General features: G+C 42.5%; 1 protein-coding gene across 7 annotated transcripts in view; it reads right to left on the reverse strand.

The window, feature by feature from the left end:
- LOC119027094 (protein sidekick-1-like) overlaps window positions 1-19,755 on the reverse strand; it is a 249,784-nt gene that overhangs the window by 32,975 nt on the left and 197,054 nt on the right. For all 7 annotated transcript variants that reach the window (XM_037111970.1, XM_037111980.1, XM_037111996.1 and 4 more), the window contains 7 exons: window positions 15,888-16,009; window positions 15,636-15,748; window positions 11,262-11,412; window positions 7,701-7,941; window positions 6,311-6,426; window positions 2,662-2,848; window positions 1,695-1,793 (listed from right to left, as the gene is read on the reverse strand). In XM_037111970.1, the coding sequence (XP_036967865.1) occupies window positions 1,695-1,793; window positions 2,662-2,848; window positions 6,311-6,426; window positions 7,701-7,941; window positions 11,262-11,412; window positions 15,636-15,748; window positions 15,888-16,009 (1,029 nt within the window). The remainder of the gene's footprint in view (window positions 1-1,694; window positions 1,794-2,661; window positions 2,849-6,310; window positions 6,427-7,700; window positions 7,942-11,261; window positions 11,413-15,635; window positions 15,749-15,887; window positions 16,010-19,755) is intronic.

The raw sequence follows: 19,755 nt of genomic DNA on the forward strand, positions 1-19,755 counted from the left end.
ATTGAATAGCTCAACAGAGGCTGTGCACGTATTGTCACAGTAGGCAGAAGTGCCCTTGGTTACAACCAGCCAACGAGTAGCAGAAACACGACTGAGTGGCAGCATTGCTAATATTTATAAGGCGGTGCCATCTTAAAGTTCAGCTTGATGTGAAAACACAAAAAAACACATCTAAAATGGGAAAGAGCTCAGTTCCTTTGCCTTGCTTGACACATCCTGTGATGTGACTTTTGCACACATTGAAATACTGATGCTGAAATGGTAAACTGTGCCGCCCTATCACAAAACCAAGCCTTCATTTCACACCTGATGGCAGACAGAATTATGATAAAGCAAGACTTCTGTGGACTACTGCCGGTTTAATTTGTGACACCAGTGTATGACCACACTATGGACTCAAAACTTCATTATACAGCAAGTAGTATGGAATTTGATTCAGCTTGTATTTGCCACAAGAATGTTAGTGTGCATGTGGCTGTACAAGTCAGGTGAAAACACAAAAGCCTCTTCACCTTGTGCCAAATTAGACTGTCCACTTTTTTCTCATCTTGTTTCCTCTCTGTCCACCTTCTGTGTCGTTCCTCTACGGGTTGAGAATCAAAGGAGAAATGAGGCGGTCACTAAAGAAACCGGCGCACTACAGTTATTTGTACCTGCATAAACACACACAGACTGTATAACCATGCAGTTTTCCAGACACGCACACACACACACCACATTCTCAGCAAGGACACAGCAGGACTGCGTGTATGTGTGTGTGTCTGTGCGATCTAGAGAGAGCGAGATTTGCCCTCCCACTCATCCTTCTGTCACACAGTGGTGTCGCACTAAATGTCCTCCCCCTTACAATACAGTCACACATCACTCACACTGTCCTGCTCGACTCACTCCCCCACTGAGAGGACAAACACGGCTCCCTTCTCCCCTTTGTGCAACGTACGCACACACACACACACACACACACACACACACACACACACACACACACATACACAAACACACACACACACACCTGTCCCTGCTCTCACCTCCATAGATCTCCTCTCCGCTGTCTCTCCCCTTCTGTTCGCTCTGTTTCCAGCTCAGCAGCTCTCACATTCCTCTCGCCTCTTACTCGACTCTCTTCCTCTTCATTAATCTGTTCTTTCTGATTCGCTCCGCACGCTGCGATTTGCACTTTCAGAAAAAAGTAATATGTGTTTATATATAAGGCTATGTGTGCATTAGGAAAGGTGTCTTGCTTCAGCAGCTATAATGGCCCTTTTCTCAGGGACAAGCATGATCACTGACACTCACACACTCACTTGCGCACAACACACACACACACACGTACGTAAACAGCAACAAACCTCGTCACTGAAGTGGAGGGTAGTGAGGAGAGAGCTGACCCTTGTTTGAAAGCTAAAAACAGAATCAGCTCTTTTCCATTTTACGGCTTTTACTTCCTTCCTTCCCTTGAAAGATCACAGCAGCACGCGTGTGTGTTTTTCGGCGCATGAGTGTCTGTGCACGCGCACGTGTTCGAAACTGCTAACTCATTCCCTCTATAAGGCGAGCTCTGTCCTTCAGCAATTGGAAAATAAATCTATTGTCACCACGAGCGTAAAACACTGGATTATGATTTCAATGTTGCTTCCAAATGTCCTATTTTCATGTGTGTGTGTGTGTGTGTGTGTGTGTGTTTGTTTTCGTACCTAATATGATGCCGTTGGGGTTTGTGGGTGGCTGCCAGACCACCCTAACTGATGACAATCGAACTTCTGGAAACACCATCCTGACAGGGGGGCCTGGGACTGCGGAGAAAAATAGAGAAGGGAGTTGGCAGCAGATCGAAACTGTAAGGATATGTACAAAGAGCAGCAGAGAAAAGCACAAAGGAACTACTTCATAACTGTAATGAGAAAGCGAGGACTCAACATCGAGCTCTTATATTCTAACGAGCGCCGACGTATGTGCATATGCTCTCCACTCACAGACACACGTGCAGATGTATAGCGAGTGAATGTCTTGTACATTTTTAAGAGGCACATCTGAATGAAGCACAAGAGAAAAAGTAATTTCCTTTCTGACTTTCTTTCTTCCTGATAAAAGTACATGCTCCACGCGAACAAATACATGTCAAAGCGGGTGCGCACGTGTGTCTGAGCAGCATGTGTGTAACTGACAGACGGGATGGAGGTTCATTATACATTGCCGGGAATTGACTTCCCCATTCTTGTTTCATCCAGAAATGAGAAAAACTTTTCAAACGTGACATTGTTTGATAGGGAGTGTGCAGCACGTGTGAGTCTTGCTGTGTGGGTGCTTTCTGAGGGCAGTTGTGAGTGTGTGCGCCTGTGTTTTATTATTCAAAAAGACCGGACCAGGTTGCATACCGAAGAGTCTGCCGTGGATATATCTGAAGAAATCGGCACACGTGTCTCACACACACACACATACGCAGCGTGTTCTCCATGTCTGGGCAGTGGAGGGGGTCTGAGGGGTGAGCTGAATGCAGAGGGTGATCAGTGAAGTGGGGGAAAGAGGCTGCTGGCTGTGCTGACAGCAGAGGTGTAAAGAGGTGAAAAACAGCTACCGAGGTGAGAAGAAGGCAAAAGTGTTGAACAAGCGGCTGCACAGAAAGGTCAGTTGATCAGACCGAGAGACAGAGAGACATCCTACCATCTTCTTTGGTTCTGAGCAGGATCGGGTCGCTGGGGGGGCTGTCACCCATCTGTGTGTACGCCAGCACCTGCAGCACGTACATCGTGTATTTTTGGAGACCCCCGAGGAGCACCGTCACGCTCCCCTCTCCATCTGCCACCTGAACACTGGGGGGACCTTCTGAGTCCTTTTCACTGTACAACACCTGGTCACAGACACACAGACAAAGAATCAGAAAAATAGATAAAAAAGTGAATAAATATGTAGAGTTTTAAGTTCTGTCAGCTCTGTATGGGCTGTTTGTCTGTTTCATTCCTTCATTTACAGAAGATTTGGTGGATTTAAAAGGATTTAAGTTTAGTTTGTGAAAAAAGACTCATAACTTTCAGACTTGTCTGTAGCATTCAGTCCCGAGTCTGTCCTCAATGTACCTCATATGTAAATCTTTAAAACTGCTATGGTGCAATTCATATTTGTATATGAGATAACAGTTTAGAACTCTGCGTCTTCATATTTTGGTTCACTCACTCAGAAAGTCTTCCCAATGTCACCCGAAGGCCACAAGACCTGAACCCTCACACATTTAGCGGAGAGGCTGCAGGGGCCTTAAAACACATAAAAAGGAATAGGACAGCACTTTGTGACAACTCACTGCTTCTTATTGGTTTTGGACTTTTTTATTTTGCATTTTAGAATATATAGCAATATGAATAATAACAAGTGGAGTACACACAGTGGAAAAAAATATTCAGGGAAAATGTTACATAAAGTTTCAGAAGCTTATTAGATTTTTGTTGACTGATCCAAATAGACAATGAGTTCTGAAAAAAAAATGTCAGATCTTAGACTGTGATTAAGAAAAGTTCTACTTGTTAATAAAAACTTTGCATATGGAATAATGAAATAAATCTCACATTATTCTTGAGTGCCATCACCTGGTCAATCATTGTTTTTTTTTTTATTTAAAAAATGCTTTCGGCCTTTACCCGTTGTAACCCAGTGTTTAGTGTTACACCTCTATGATCTGTGCTAAAAATGTCTGAGAGAGTCCTCATGCATTTCTAGATTTGACAGTGGGACAGCACTAAACCCTTGCGGACTCATTGGGAAAATGCCTAAAAGTCTGTGAGGACACTGGGACTGGACCATGGTGTCATTTTTGGGTGAAGCAGGCAGCTGTTTTTAGGGGAAAACTCTCTGTGGAAGATGAAATTAAGTCAGTGTTATGTTCATGACTTGTTTCTGCTGCCCCCTCATGGCACAAAAATCAGTATTTGCTGGTTTACGAGTATATACTTTCAATTCACTATAGTATACATAGTAGTTTATGTATAGACAAGAAGATGACAGAGGAGAAAGATGTGGCTCACTCACTGTTACTGATAACTAGGTACATCTGTAGCACAGAGGGATAGTCCGTATCAGTCTTTGGATACAGAAGCAATTTCTGTTCGCTTTCATGAGAGATTATCACTTAATTTATAATTTAACCAAAAAATTTACTTAAAATGTTCCTAAGACTAAAATTATGCCCATGCTCACATCTAAAAACACATTTCAGCAAACACTGTTTTTACTCCAACAAGAATATGTGTCAAGAACGATTCTTCCTTGTTCTTTCTGTCTCTGTTTTTTAATATTCATGAACTCCTCGTTACACTTAAAACCATTCTGAAGGAAAATGTCAGCTCTTAAGTGTCTAAAAACAGAAACAGGAGGAGTGTGTGTGGCAGGAGGCAGGAGAACAGTTCGACATCTACGTGGGGATGGAAGGTGTTGAAGAGCTGCTGCTGGCAGCCACTTCCTGTCTATTAACATGGTAGGAATACTGCACAGTGTGATCCTCAGGAGGGCACAAAAAAAACACACAGATGGGGAGTGTGATGTGCTTTGGGCATGGTGGATGATTTGACCTGAATTTTACACTGCATTTTAAAATACAGGATGGTACTGGTTTTTATCACTCAGTCACAGCCTGCTTTCTTCTGTGGATGTATGTATTTATAACACAAACCATGTCTGCACAATTGAGGGTAATTTTCCTCCCTTTAAAAGCTGTTCTGACGTGTTTTGGATGGCGAATAACAGCTGCACTCAACACCACTTTCATAAGATAAGGTAAGATAAGATAAGATATACTTTATTGTCCGGCAGGGAAATTTCCTGGGCTTCAAGTCGCTGCTTCACACACACTTGCCAACAGTGTCATAGTGTACATACACACATAAAACATGGATAATATGTACAGACACTCATACGTTGACATGCTTGAATTCAACTGCTTCCTGAGGAACACCGGGCCATACTTCAAGGTACGACAACATATCTGTGAACACTTCCTGGCTAACATTAGTGACCTTCTGCTCCGTCAGGCTGCAGGCAACACGTCTAATTCTGGGTTCAGCATGTGCGTTGAGCCGTTTAGAGTCTTCTGTGCCTCCCTGTGCACATATTATTCATACAAAGGCTGAAGAATGTGATTTTCTTTCACGTTTGAACTTCCGTTTGACTAAGATGTTTGACTTTGATTCGCGCTAACAGGTTAGTAGTCTATACTTGAATGCCATATCACATTCTAAAATAGTTTATAAAACAAGATTGTAGAGTTTACTCTTTACACTACAGAGTCAAAGCCTTCTCAAAAAACACATCCACTGTTGTTAGCCTTGACGTTCTGAACATGTACATGTCATGTGTATGAAGAGATCTGATTCATGGTACATGTGAATATCATCTCCTCAGGTTTCCTCAGTTAAAAGTGCAAACATATTCGGTACATGTATTTCACTGAACAAGAAAAGCATTACTGCAAAAATACAGACAACTGGTACATGTCTTCTCTTTATTCTAAAATCAAAGAAGTAAGGGGAGTTCATTAGAAAAAATCCCTGGAGGGTGTGCGTGGGAGTCCACAAAAAGCAGGTGGAACCACATTGAGTGTAGAGGGAGGGACGCGACTTCCAGTAAGTGGTGCACTCAGGCAAAATCGAGTGCACCTTGCACTTCACCATCAGCAGCATTTATCCAGTTCTCTTGGAAACCTGCATTTCAGAGTATGTCAACTACTTCACCATTTGAGGGACTGCGGCAAGACATATTCCTCTGACTTAGTTTGGATACACTTGGAAAGGATGAGCTCTAATTTGGCAGACTTGGACGGACTGTAAAATATGTTTTTAAGTGGGTCACAAGTCTGGACTCAAATACTAATGCAGAATCTCCAAAGCATGTTCACGCAACAAATCACTATCTCTTGCCTAAGCTGCAGCTTACGTTTTAAATTTCAAATAAACAAAGCACGAGTCCAGACCAACAGGCTGGAATATTGTACATCTTTACATGAATAACCCAGCCATTGTTTCTAATACAACATGATACAGACTGTTGTTTTTATGAAAGGGTATTAAAAATTAAAGCCTCTTTCAGCATGCGCACAATCACACACACACACACACACACACACACACACACACACATACTTACTGTAGACGGGTGTTTTAAAAAGCACTGATGTTACAAGCTATGGCGTCATACTCATCTTATATTAGATTTGTCTGTGTGCATCTGTGTGTGTGAGAGAGCGTGTGAAGGTGTTGGAGGAAGTGATAATCGGCTGAGGGGGTCAAGTGAGAATGTGTGTGTGTGTGTGTGTGTGTGTTTGACACACCTTATATCCAAGTATCGCTCCATTCCTCTGTGCCAGAGGGAGAGCAGACCATGTGAGCAGGATCCTGGTGGAACTCACAGCCTCAGCAGTCACGTTCAGCGGAGATCCAGATGGAACTAGAGAAGGCACACACACACACACACACACACACACACACACACACACACACACACACACACACACACACACACACACACACAGAAAGACACACCCAATTATAGCAATAACAGATTAAATGGGTCATAATTTTATTAATTTGTGCTCGTTGTTTTGCTATTTCTGTCCTCCAGCCAAGCCAGAGTGTGAATGTGGCTCCATGCTATCTAAGTGGGAACATTTATCATTGTGCAGGGACCTGGGTCCATCTGTACAATCCAAGTCTGGACCTTACTGTTTCTAATGTGCATCAATCTTACAAGCTGTTGCAGCTCTTGTTGAACTTAATTTAAAGAGAAACACAGCAGTTTGTTCAATTCTATGATCTGATTAAGACCTAAATAACTAATTGTAACGTCCTGTTATGGGTCAGGACTTTCACCTAGATTTCTTTGCGTCACGTTAGCCAGAGCTATACGTAAAGCCTGTGTCATACATGAGGTTAAGGTTGATCAACCTACGCCTTACTCTACACATCAGTCCAATTGCTTTTCCTGAGCTATGTCACTGAATAACAGCGAGGACATTTGATTTTTTAAATGTGTGTATATTTTTGTCTTAATTATCATATAAATTGTTGAGTAATGACCAAAAGTTCACATTTAGGTCACAGTGACCTTGATCTATGAGCATCAAAATCCATGAGTCCAAAGTCGGCCTTTGTGAAAAATTTGAAGAAATTCCTTCAAGGGGTACTCGAGATATTGTGTTCACAAGAATGGGGTGATAACCTGAGAACATAATGCCTCTGGCCTCGGAAATCGTTGTTTCTGCAATTTATTACATGAAAAACGAGCACAAGATTTTAGCAGTCAAACACCCCGAGGGCACTCACAGACCTGCTGGTCACCAAAGGGTTATAGTCATGATTTGAGCATGGCCAACAGTCGACCTCCAAAATGTCCCCTTGGCTCCTCAGTCCACACACACACACACACACACACACACACACACACACACACAGCTCAGTGCTACTTCCCTCTCTGAACCAATCTTCGATTTCATCTCAATCATCCCCACCCCGCTCCCTCTTTCTCCGTCAATCTTCCCCTCACTGAAATGGAGGGAGAGTGTAGAGGGCAGAGGGAGGTGGCAGGATGAGAAGAGACTCGGGGAGGTAATCGGAGCACTTTGTTCCACATCCATCTGTCTTCTTATATCCTGCTACCGGTCTGACAGCACTGTTGGAAACTTGCAAACATGAATCAGGAGTGAATGAGGTCTACGTTCGTACCAGATTCTGCTGTGTGTGCAGCAACAGTGTTGCTCCATGGTCCGGATCCTATGGAGTTGTAGGCCTGTATCTGAACCTGGTACTTGGTCCAAGGCCTCAGACCCTCTACTGTGGCCTCACTGGTCCTCCCCGTTCCCTCAACATCAACGGTCCTGTCATCTCCCCCGCCATCTGTCCTCCATACTCGCAGGCGGTAGCCCACAGTCTCTGGACTGCTGTTATATTCAGACTCTGGAAGAGGCTGGAGGGTAACAAAGAGTGAGCGGAGAGAGAGAAAAGAGCAGATCAGAGAGAGGTGTTGGCCATTTATTATTCTTGTTCCACATGCAGCTGGAGAAATAATGAGGCAGTGGTACACGTCTTCAGTCTCTGGTTTTCTGTAGTTGGTTTGGTAAATTTCTGATCTTTAGTGCCATACTTTACAGACAAACCTGAGTATATTGGTGCGAACAGAGAGTTAAAGGAACACTCAAAATCATTCTTGCATATTAAGTAACACGTTTAAAAGATTGTAACAAATAACCTTCTTGAGAATGGAACTTGAGGTCATCCTACAGTTTGTCTATCTTGAAGATGTCTTGATGATTTTCAGTATAATTTCCAAGGCAGATTTTTTTAATATTGTGGGCTTTATGCAACAATAACTTAATAAATTAGGGCCAGTGTGCCAGTCCTGCACTGTGCAAGCAACGTGTCAGCACTTTGCCGCCCTTTGCCACCACTGCACTAAAATTAATTAATTTTGACTCTGATTGATGGAAGAAGAGCTATCCAAGCAGAGAAAGAACTAAAAGGATGATTGAACGAGAAACCAATTTCGGTAAAATTGTGATTAATAAAATGATAATTTGTTTAACACACACAGCCTTATGGCTCTGTGAAATAATTTGACACAGTCCCCCATTAGCAACATGGAGTGATACCCTCAGTGTATTTATGAGAAACTTATTAAAAACGACGTCAGGTGCCAAGAGGAGCATGTGGACAGTTGGGAAAAAACAGAGTACAATATGGTAAACGGACTTGCATTTATATAGCACTTTTCTGGTACTCAAAGCGCTTTAAAGTACCTGTCATATTCACACACACATTCAAACACCGATGGTGGAGGCTGCCATGCAGGGTACCAACTGCACATCAAGGACACTTCGACATGCAGCTCAGCTCAGCCCGGGGGAGCCGGGATTCAAACCAGCAACCCTCCCATCACTAGATAACCTGCTCTACCCGCTGAGCTACAGCCACCCAATACATAAAAATACAGCATACAGTGTACCTATGTATATCATGCACATTAGATAAATGCTCACAAATTACATGCACAAAGGTTGGACAGCACAAATCCCCTGAAAACTCAAGTATTTCACAGTACAATACAAAATACAAGCAAGAGAAACAATCAGAGTTAAAGTGAAAAAAACATATTTTGCAGTACTCAGAACTGGTAGTGTGTGTGTGGTTTGATACAGCAAAGCAAAACAGAACCCAATCCTCAAAACAAGCAAGAACAAAAGCAAAATACAGACATTTCTTTTTAAACAACCAAAAGTGTTTTATAATTGGAAGAAATCTGTGAAATCGTGGGATAACAGTTACGAGCTGATTGAGAAAACAGGTTTTTAAAGACCGTTAAACTGTAAAATGTGGGGCTCTATGTTACGCTTGGCGCAAAGAGGAAGTGTCACTGCTAGATTCAGACCAACGCAGTTGTCATTTTCACGACCAGCACCCACGTTGTGTTAACAGTAAATGTAGTTGGTCTTAAAATGAGATGTGGTCAGGTGCACTGGTAGTGGATTGCTATCTTTAAGCAGCAGGAAGTGACAGCACCATAGAACAAGAAAAAGCTCGTCAAAAGTCAAAAGCGGAGTCTGTTTCCTGCTGTATAAAGGACGTATTAGATGTGCCTACACAGGCGGGTTCACAACGTTCATACGCTCTGATTTTATGATTTGAGAGGCTGCTTTTAGTTATTTTAAACATGTCACTGTTAACATTTAATCAACATCAGCTGTTCCTCATGCCCGAATGCGCATGCTTATTTCTCCCCATTAAGGACGTATTTCACTCTCTCATCCCACACTGACTGATCAAGATGATTTTTTATGACCCGTCCTGCCGGAGCCATGGACAGAGATCTGCCATGCGCCACACTTTGTTAAACTAGCAAAGGACTTGGACATGGCCTAAATGCACTGGGGCGCTGTGCTTAAGACCATGCACTAAAGACCTTACACATAGGGTCCAAATTGTTCAAGCTAATTTTTGTAGAAAATCTGGAACCCTGCTGTAGTAGTATCAAAAAGACCCAAGAATGGAGCTGGTTCTGAACAACACAAGTGGAATATCAAGTTTATGTTACCAGAAAATGATAAAAAATAAAGACACATGCACTCACAAGTGAAAAAAGCATTCTGTCGCTGTAAAGGAAATGGTTATTTATGTGACAATGTCTAACTCTAAAGTACATCATAAAAACCTTTTACCGTCTTCTCCCCTTTGACATCCAATCTACTGATCTTTCTCTCTTGATCAACCTCTGTTCACTGTTTTATTCACACTCTGTCATCCTCTTTCACTTGCTTCCACTCTCATTTCCTGTCCCCCTCCCTCCTTTTCCTGTCTATACTTTTTCTCTGTCACCTCATCCTCTGTACTTTGCCCGTGAACCACCATGTCATTATGTGTTACAGCCACAACCACCTATTACTCAGTGCCCTAAAATCATGTTAGTTACAAGTTCAGTTTGCTCACAGTATGTTTCTCCACAGCACATTTTCTACCGACATTGGACCGCGGTTGCTCTGTGCTGTGCAGCAGATAAGGGAGTGAGACACCGAGGCATTTTAAATACCCTGGTGATTTAGCTCAGCTTAGCATTTAGGAGCCATAATACAGAATGTCACATTAGCTTTATTACCCTTAATATGGAGCTTAGAATAATAACCTTAGCTAAAACCATTGTGATGGTTCCATTACAGCAGAAAAAACTAGCATAGCTCCGGCTGGGCGCTAACATGCAGGTAAAATCCCATTAGCATGCTGCACAGGTAGGCCATAGCGCCTCAGTGTCTGTGTCTGATTTGACAGGCTCTTTTTCTCATTCCAACTCTTAAATGGAAAATACTTTGCTCTCCATTTATGTTATAATAGAAGGGGGGAGGGGGGGAGTAAAAGAGAGGGAGGGAGGGAAACAGTGAGAGGGATGGAGAGCGGGAACAGGAGCAAAAAAAAAATAAAAATGAAAAGACAGTAAGAAGAAAATTACATTGCAGTTTGTGCTGCTAGCGGTCCACGCTGTGAATGGGAAATGTGACAGATTAGTGTTAGCGGTGATAACAAGGAGAGACACTGATTATAGGCTGTCAGCCACTCAACCTGTACAGTCCTGCTGCTGGCGAGTGCACACAAGCATGCATATCTACACACGCACTGATATAAAAATGAGAGAGAACATACAGAAGTGCAAAAGCAAAGAAACACAGAGAACAATCTCCATCAGCACTGTTTGAATGGCTGTGGTACATGGTTAAGTGCGAATCTATGTGTGTGTTTCAGTACCGTCCAGTTGAGGCACAGGCTGGTCTGTGTGGCAGACAGCAGGGTGAGGTTAGAGGGGTGCGTGTCAGGGGCAGCCTGTAGGGTCTGAATCAGCCTGGAGGGGGCGCTCATGGGACTGGAGCCCACAATGTTCAGCTGCCGCATCCTGAACCTGGTGAGAACAGAGAGCAGTTACAGGAACACTCCATCGATTTTACACAATGACCTTAGTTTATTTGTAATGAAGAGAACCACTCAGCCTGTGGAAACAGTTGCACAGTGTGTATATTGCAGCTCTGGAGGGTGTCCTCCAAAGTTTGAAAAACACAACTAATGATGCCATAGTGATGTCATTAGGGGTAATGTGGACAGACATGGATCCAGCAAATATGAAACAGAAAACCAATGTTACAAAACAGAGTGTGGAGTGGACTAAAAGACTTGGGTGTGCATGAGGCAGGGAGGGTCCAACAAAGAGGTCATACTGACTTGCAGTACAGTTAAATCAGCATAATGTTACTGTGTTAACTTAAAGATTTTGTCGGTGCAGTGTCTTGGAAATATTGCCTCTGTCTCAGAGAACAATTAAAGCTGCTGTCAGCATTGTTGTTGTTTACTTAACTTCCTGTCCGTTTTGTAACTGCCTCCCTCGTCTCTACTCTACATCACCATACTTGCATGAGGCGGCTCTCTTTGCCACTTTCTTTAGTTCAAACATTTTTTTCATCGCTCAGCCTGTTTGAGAATTTCAGCCATCACTGGAAGCACTGGAATTGGTAGTGTTCCCTATTCCGTCATTGCTTAAGTAACAGAACAGGTGGATCCTGATCTTTGCATGTTCCACAAGCAGACAAGACCGCCTCTTTATGGAGCTCTATGTCCTGATTGGACAGAGTGGGAAGGGATATCCAAAAATGTCAGTCTCTTTTATTGCATGAGCAACATACTCTGTAACAGTCATTAGTGGGCTGTGCTCGCCAGCCCACTATGGACACCTCTATAGCTCTGCTATAGGGTGTCCATAGTGGGCTGTGCGGAGCACAGCCCACTATTACTATTGCTCGCGCCTCTTCTTAATAATAATAATAATAATATTTTTCATCCTCCCGCTCGTTTTTGGCAGCTAACTAGTCCCGCACCGTTTGTCGCACACAAACAAAAAATATATCAAAACGTGCGTCTCGATCTGACTCGGTATGCTATCATTCAGATTTTTGAAATTCGAATTTTTCGCGTCGTAAGACGCGAAAAACTGCGAAAAATTTCCCATAAGGAATGAATGGGACGGGGTCAAAAACGTCGCAAATCTGCAACGTTATTCAAACATCTCCTGCTCTGGTATACGTGCGCCTAGAAACACCATTCCAACTTTAAAACGTAGGCACAAGTCTCGACTATTTAAGTTGTATTTGAACTTTTTTCCTACGATGTATAGTTTTTGAACTCTGACCCTTTAACGATGATGAGTGATTTGGGGAAAATTCAGGGTTTTCAATGAGTGTGTATGGCGGAATGTTCGCGCAGCAGAGTGCAGGAGACCAACTGACAGAGTGAGAGAGGCTCAAAAAAACACTCAGAAATTTTCTCTTTCCGTGACGATACCGGCCACAAATTATGCTCAAAAACAGTGATATTTTCCAGAGTTTTAGCCACACTTGTCTTCTCTCTCACAATGTGTCCGCTTTTTCGGTCGGATTTACGGTTTTTGAATTATCTGCCTCTGACCGACCAGAGTAGCTCTCACTTCCTCCATTCACTCCAATGTTAATCGCGAAGAGGATTTTCGAAACTGCACCCTTTTTCAACTCGCTCGTGTTACCACATTTCGGACACGAGGACCACGAAACTTGGTGAGCGTGTTCTTTAAGGCATTTCTGGCTTGATCGTGAAAAAATTTTGGTAGTATCATGTATGGTTTTGAATATATAGCACCAGTTTGACGTCCTGCATGTGAGGCTGAAAGGGCTGAGAAAACAGCTGTCCCCAGTCCGTTAGCGGGGGGGGGGGGGTCAGCACGATCACCGTGGCAACCGAGATCAGCTGGGCAAGCACAGACAGTCTGTCTGTCTCTCTCTCTCTATCTGTCTGTCTATGCATATATCTCTCTTTATCTGTCTGTCTCTATCTGTCTGTCTCTCTCTCTCTCTATCTGACTGTCTGTCTCTCTCTATCTGTCTCTCTCTATCTCTCTCTATCTGTCTGTCTCTATCTGTCTGTCTCTGTCTGTCTGTATCTGTATGCCTCTCTCTCTCTATCTTTCTGTCTCTCTCTCTATCTGTCTGTCTCTGTCTCTGTCTCTCCCTGTCTCTCTATCTCTCTGTCTTTCTCTCTCTCTCTCTCTGTCTGTCTGCCTCTGTCTCTCTATCTATCTGTCTCTCTCTCTCTCTCTCTCTGTCTGTCCTTCTATCTCTGTGTCTCTCTCTCTCTATCTTTCTATCTCTCTCTCTCTATCTGTCTGTCTATACATATATCTCTATCTGTCTGTCTGTCTGTCTCTCTATCTGTCTCTCTCTGTCTCTCTCTCTCTCTATCTTTCTATCTGTCTCTCTCTATCTGTCTATCTCTCTCTCTCTATCTCTCTCTCTCTCTATATCGGTCTGTTTCTCTCTGTCTGTCTGTCTCTGTCTGTCTGTCTGTCTCTCTCTCTCTCTATCTATCTGTCTCTCTCTCTCTATCTGTCTGTCTATACATATCTCTCTCTCTCTCTCTCTCTCTCTCTCTATCTGTCTGTCTGTCTCTGTCTCTGTCTCTCTCTCTCTATCTGTCTATCTGTCTGTCTGCCTCTCTCTCTCTCTCTAACTGTTGGAATACAGAGCTAATTAACACTTTTTTACCACTTATTTTAATAGCAAAATAACATTTACAGCCAATTGAAGAAATTTGATAGTGGCTCATAATATGCTTAACAACAGTCAACAGCTGTGCCCTGAAATCGCCTTTTTTGATGTTTTAAAGCGAGAAGGTTAGGAGCATCAAATGGTTGTCATTTTCAAGAACAGCCACAGAGCATTGTTTACCTAAACTAAATGAGCTGCAGATGTGTATTTAAACTTGTATCACAAGCAGAAAAGAACGTAAATCAACTGTAATCTAAAATGAATAATGTAGCTAGTGAAGAACAGAAGTTCATGTTAGATGGAGCCTTGACCTCATATCCAGGGAATAATGTCAGTAATCTGTAAAATACAGACTTCACTGTCCCATGTGAGAGTGCTGCACAAAACTCAAACATAAGGCGGAAATTTTTAAATCACATAAGGTCCCCTGATCAGAAAATTTGTGTGCAAATGGGGCTTAAGAGAAAGTAAACTATTTTAAACTTAAGTATTCACTAATAAGGCATTTGAGATACATGAATTATTCGCTTCACAATAAAAAATAGTTTACTCAATGGTATCCTTCAGCTGCAACTTTCCACCAGGGGATTGCAGAAAAACACCCTTGACATATTGTACGGTTGTTTAAAGATGCCAGACATTCAGTCAGTAAAAGAGATAACAATACAGACCTTCTGACTCACACACATAAAGCCACCAGGGAGCATTTGTTACTTTTGTTACCTCTAAATGCAGCCATGCTTCAGTGTGGCTGTGAGTGATACAATGTGTGAGCATGCAAAGTGCGTGTCAGAGACTACATCTATGAGTTCTCGTCCCTGTATGGGGAGATAGAGAGCCGGGTGTAAAGAGGGGACTTAAAGCGTGGGATAAGAAACACAGACAAGTGCATCACTTCATCTAATGTCCCAATGGTGTCGCCTGTGACAACATAATCCCTGAGTGTGTGAAAGTGTGCACACACCGCAATCCCATTACAGATGAAGCCGGAGATACGGAGAGCGAGAAGCAGAGATAGACAGATAAATACTGCAGATTGATAGAGAGATTGATAGAGAAAGAGAGAGGGGGAAGAGTTGCTGTTCTTCAGAGTGACGATGGATCACGTTCACAAACTGCAGGCTCCCCACGGCCCTTGAGCAGGGATTACAGACACTCCTCTCTCCTCCTTCTGTTTCCTGTTCTCCTTGTCTCTCATCCCTTTGTCTCGTCTCCTCTTTAATGCTCTATGCTACCCTTCCCGCTTTCTCATCACCTTTCTTCTCCCCTGCCCTCACCCCTCTCGTCCCCACTCCCTCCTCCTTCCCTCTAGCTAGTTGCGGGAGGGTAATAAGGATCTGCATGCAGCAGCTGTGAAGGTGCTGACAAACAGAAAAGTCTCAGATGGAACTGTCTCTCTGTGTGTCTGTGTGATTTATCTAACTTCACCTGAGTCTTGCAATACTGCAGAAACTAGCAGAGAGTGAGATGTGTGTGAGTGAGTTGAGGGTGCGTGAGTGTGTGTGAGTGCATGTGGCGGACTACGTTCTTGCGGAGGCGGTGTGTGTTTGCCGCTCACCTGTACTGCGTGAACGGAGTAAGGTTAGGGATCTCGAGTGTGTCTGCGTCTGGCTGGTTGTCTTTCTGGTAAACAACTCTCCACGCCTCTTCCTTTATGTCCCGCTTCACTGCCTGTTAAAGAGGGAAATGGTTTGTTGCAAGACAGTTTTCCTGCTGGTGTGTTAGAGGCAGCAGGGCCACAAAACAACACACACACACACACACACACACACACACACACACACACACACACACACACACACACACCCACCTGGCCTTCTACGATCCATCGTGATATGGCGGTCTTGCCATCAGGACCAGGGCGGAACCGAAGTGTTGCTGTCCGAGGGCTGATGTTGGAGATGACCAAGTTAGACGGTGCACCAGGAAGCTCTGCAGATAGAAAACAGATGGAATACTGCTCCACAAAAAGCCCAAAGAACTAAAAGAAGCATCCATCTAGCTAGCAGCAGAAGGTCACTTTACAGCACTGCATTTGATGTATTCTCACAAAATATTTATTGACCAAATCCAGCAGGATTGTTGCACCCATAATGGTCTTCTTTGTGAAAAGAAAAGTATTCTGTTCTGCGTTTGTGATGTTTTCAATAGCGGGGTTATAAATTCTTTGAAATAAAAACCACCTCTGCCTGCTGGTGCTGCCGCAACAAGATGCAATATGCATTTATTTGCAAAAAAGCAGAAAAGCGCTGTAGCTTCACAGCACTGCCACATATTTCAAAGGGATGGATCAAAAGAATTGAACAAGACAAACATGTTTTTTTCAAGACTTGAATGGAGGGATAAAATATGTATAGTGCTAGAACAGCAGCATGACTTATCTATAATACTCTTGCAATAATATTGATAATAGAAAGAGAAAATGAACAAAATCATGTCACTAATAATTGAGTGGAAAAAAGGCTTTAAATTAGATATGAGAGAAGGAATTGCCTCCAGTCCCATTTTTATGTGTTCATGTGACCATGCTTGGCTATTAAAAAAAAATGAAAAAAGTCACAGAAAAAATGTTAATTTTACTAAAGCGCAGGCACTTAGTCTACAGCTGTATATCTCCCTCTGTCAGAGAAATTTAATTCATATTTCCAAGGTCGTCAATACAACACAGAGATAAATCTGTGCACCAGTGGAGGCGAGAGGTGAATTAAATGCACAGTTCACTAAAGTCCATTTAAGGCCTATAAATGTCTGAGTAGGCTGCAAGCCTCATAAATTATGTTTGACCCATTCTTATTCCAACATTGTCCCACGGAAATAGCGAGTGACAGGATACGTTCAGTGTGGCTGACCATTTGTGGCAGCCTTAATGCCACATCTACAAGAGAAGCTGCAAACAGGTAAGCGCTTGGCTTAGAAATAATCTGCTTGGTCCGATTCAAGCTGCGTATCATGGTCTGATCGTCAGTTATATGATCCTCGCATTATTTTTTCCACTTTTGTTAACACTGCGAGGTAGAATACTCGGCCCTGATGGAATAAATGCCATACATCTAAAAATCAAGTAGATGGTATTCTGATTCAGTAGTAAAGAAACAGAGCTAATTGAAGAGGTGTGGGGACTTTACATAATAGTCCCCATTCACGGGTACCAGAAATCCCTTGAATTGCTAAAGGAACATAATTTCTAATTAGCGCAAAGCGACAAGTCTGCGTTTTGAGCAAGCTGTTGTGGCTTAATTGGAGGAATACAAGACTCTCACCCAAAGGACTGGAGATTCTAACTTGACTGGTACATCAGTTCACTCATTATTTTCAGTTTCTTTTCAGTTTTCTGTGGCTGTTTTTTAAGGTTTATCCAAAGAAAAATACTTGGTTAGGGTTTGGTGAATATGGTTTGGGTTTAAATTAGACCCTTTCACAAGATTTAGCAAGTGTTACTTGTCCCATGTGAGTGACTTTTTCCCTCAGGTTGCAAAGCTTTGATATTTCAAGAACATAATTGGTGATATCAGATTGTGCTACACATGTATCTGCTCAAACTTCATACAGACAGCAGTCATTATGGAGCACTCTGGGACGCTGGTTTCATGGCAGAGCTGGTACAACTGTAACATCGCCAACAAGCTTTTTTGTCAATGTGTGGCTATGGAAACATAAACACACACATATCATGGAACTAATTACTCTGTTACTCACATCCATATTTGAATTGTCTGCAGTAAAGTTTTAATTCAAGCTTCCTGAGAACAAGAAATACTACAGAATGTTTACTTAGTCTAAAATCCAGTACCGCTAAAGTATTTAGACATGGTCTCCCAGAGCCGGCAAATGTAGCTGAGAGACTTCATATTTTAGGTCTAAAGCATCTTTCTATCATGGATTTTCTTTCCAACCACAAAGAATTGCTCATGACATTGTTGGAACAGTAACTTTTTAAAATGCCACTTGTGAGGATAACTTGTTCAGGAGAAATAATTGGTAACTACTTGTGCCATCTCCAACTGGCAATTGGTACAAATGGAACAGTATCAATTACTGAAAGAACTAACAATTAGAAATCAACTAATTCAGCTTACATAACAAAAAAAAAAATGCTTCAAGTTTGTTTCCTTGGCAATCGCTGCTAAACAGCAGTGACTAAAAGTTTGAATAGTTGCTTCTGTCGCATTCAGACTGGGAGCTGCAGAAGATTAGGTCAGCAACAAGAGAGCTGAACACTATTATTATTTACTCTTGGTTGAGAGCGTTTTTAAATCTGGAATAAATCAAAGCGGTATAATAATACGTTTTGTATGCACACCTCAACCAGAACTAAATATTCCAATGAAAGCTTTACAACTCCACCTTTCAAATGCCACACACAATTTATAGCTGGCTCTGAATAGACTTCTTCACTGACAGCTGTTGAATTGAATTGGCATCGGTCAGGCTGGCAGCCCGTTTGACAACTGCTCCGGAGGCTCAGGCTGAAATCCTGTTTTTTTTGTTTTGTTTTGTTTTGTTGTTACTGTTGTATCATCTCCTAACAAATGAAACGTATAGCAGCTTGTTTCTGTTAATGACATTCACATAATCAGAAATCATCACAGTCCACTTGGCTCTAAATTGTGTTACTCAATCACAACAAGACCGAGCACTTCAGACCCACTCTTCCACCACTTCTCCTCACTGCGATCAGCGGTTGATACTTGGTATCGCCGGATGGTGTAAGTGCTCTGGTGTGATCTGCTGTAATCCATCCAATTCTGCTGCAGCATCACAAGCACCGTATTTGCTGAACATGGCAGAATACAGATCTGTAAAGCCCCTGTGTTAAATCAAACAGCGTGTGTTGTACACATCAGTACCCTGGGACACCTCAGACAGATTTTGTAGAATATCCAAGGAGATTTTTATTGTAGAAAGACTATATAACATGACTGGGTCCAGTTATTATAGAAACAAGGCAATATTTTTACCGGATACAGTGGGGGTGCGTGTGTGCAACAAAAACAAATTATAGCTATCAGCCACCATTGCTCCGTAAGTGCATACAGCAAACTTGTAAGGGTTATAATGTGGAAATGCTGCCTTGCTCAGATGAATGACAAAATTCTCTCAACTCCATGAATACATGAATAAATAAACAAGACTAGAATCTATGCTTGCTGGATCTCTCTCTTTCTCTCTACGCTCATTCTTTAGCTCTTTTTCCTAATCTTCAGTCCTCCGTCTCTCCTTCAGTCTTTTGCTTTCATGAATTAATGAATAACCCTCTGAATCTAAGAACTGTCTGTATCCATCTTGCTTTCACTTTCTCTGCTTTTATTCATAAATTAGTAATCAGAAAATGTTAGGACAAAAAATTCTGCCGTACGAGTCGGGTTTTTTCCTTCCATTCTCCTCCACTTCCTCTCCGCTTCGCCGTCCATTTCTGAGAGACTTTCTTCTTCTGTTCTTGGGAGATTGCATTTTCTTGTGTTCTCTGTTCTTCCCTCATTATGTGCCTCTATCTGTTCTCCCTTCTTCAGCCCTGTTCTTTGATTGTCTGTTGCCCTCTCTCAACGCTGCACTCCCTCCACTTTGCCATTTGCAGTTAATCAGCGCTAATAATGATTGCAACTTGGCCTTAGCCCAATCATACAAACTCATCATGCAGACAAGCGTGGTGTGCACGCAAAAATAAAGCACACGCTGAA

Source organism: Acanthopagrus latus, chromosome 1, assembly GCF_904848185.1.
Source record: "Acanthopagrus latus isolate v.2019 chromosome 1, fAcaLat1.1, whole genome shotgun sequence".
Taxonomy (NCBI): Eukaryota; Metazoa; Chordata; class Actinopteri; order Spariformes; family Sparidae; genus Acanthopagrus; species Acanthopagrus latus.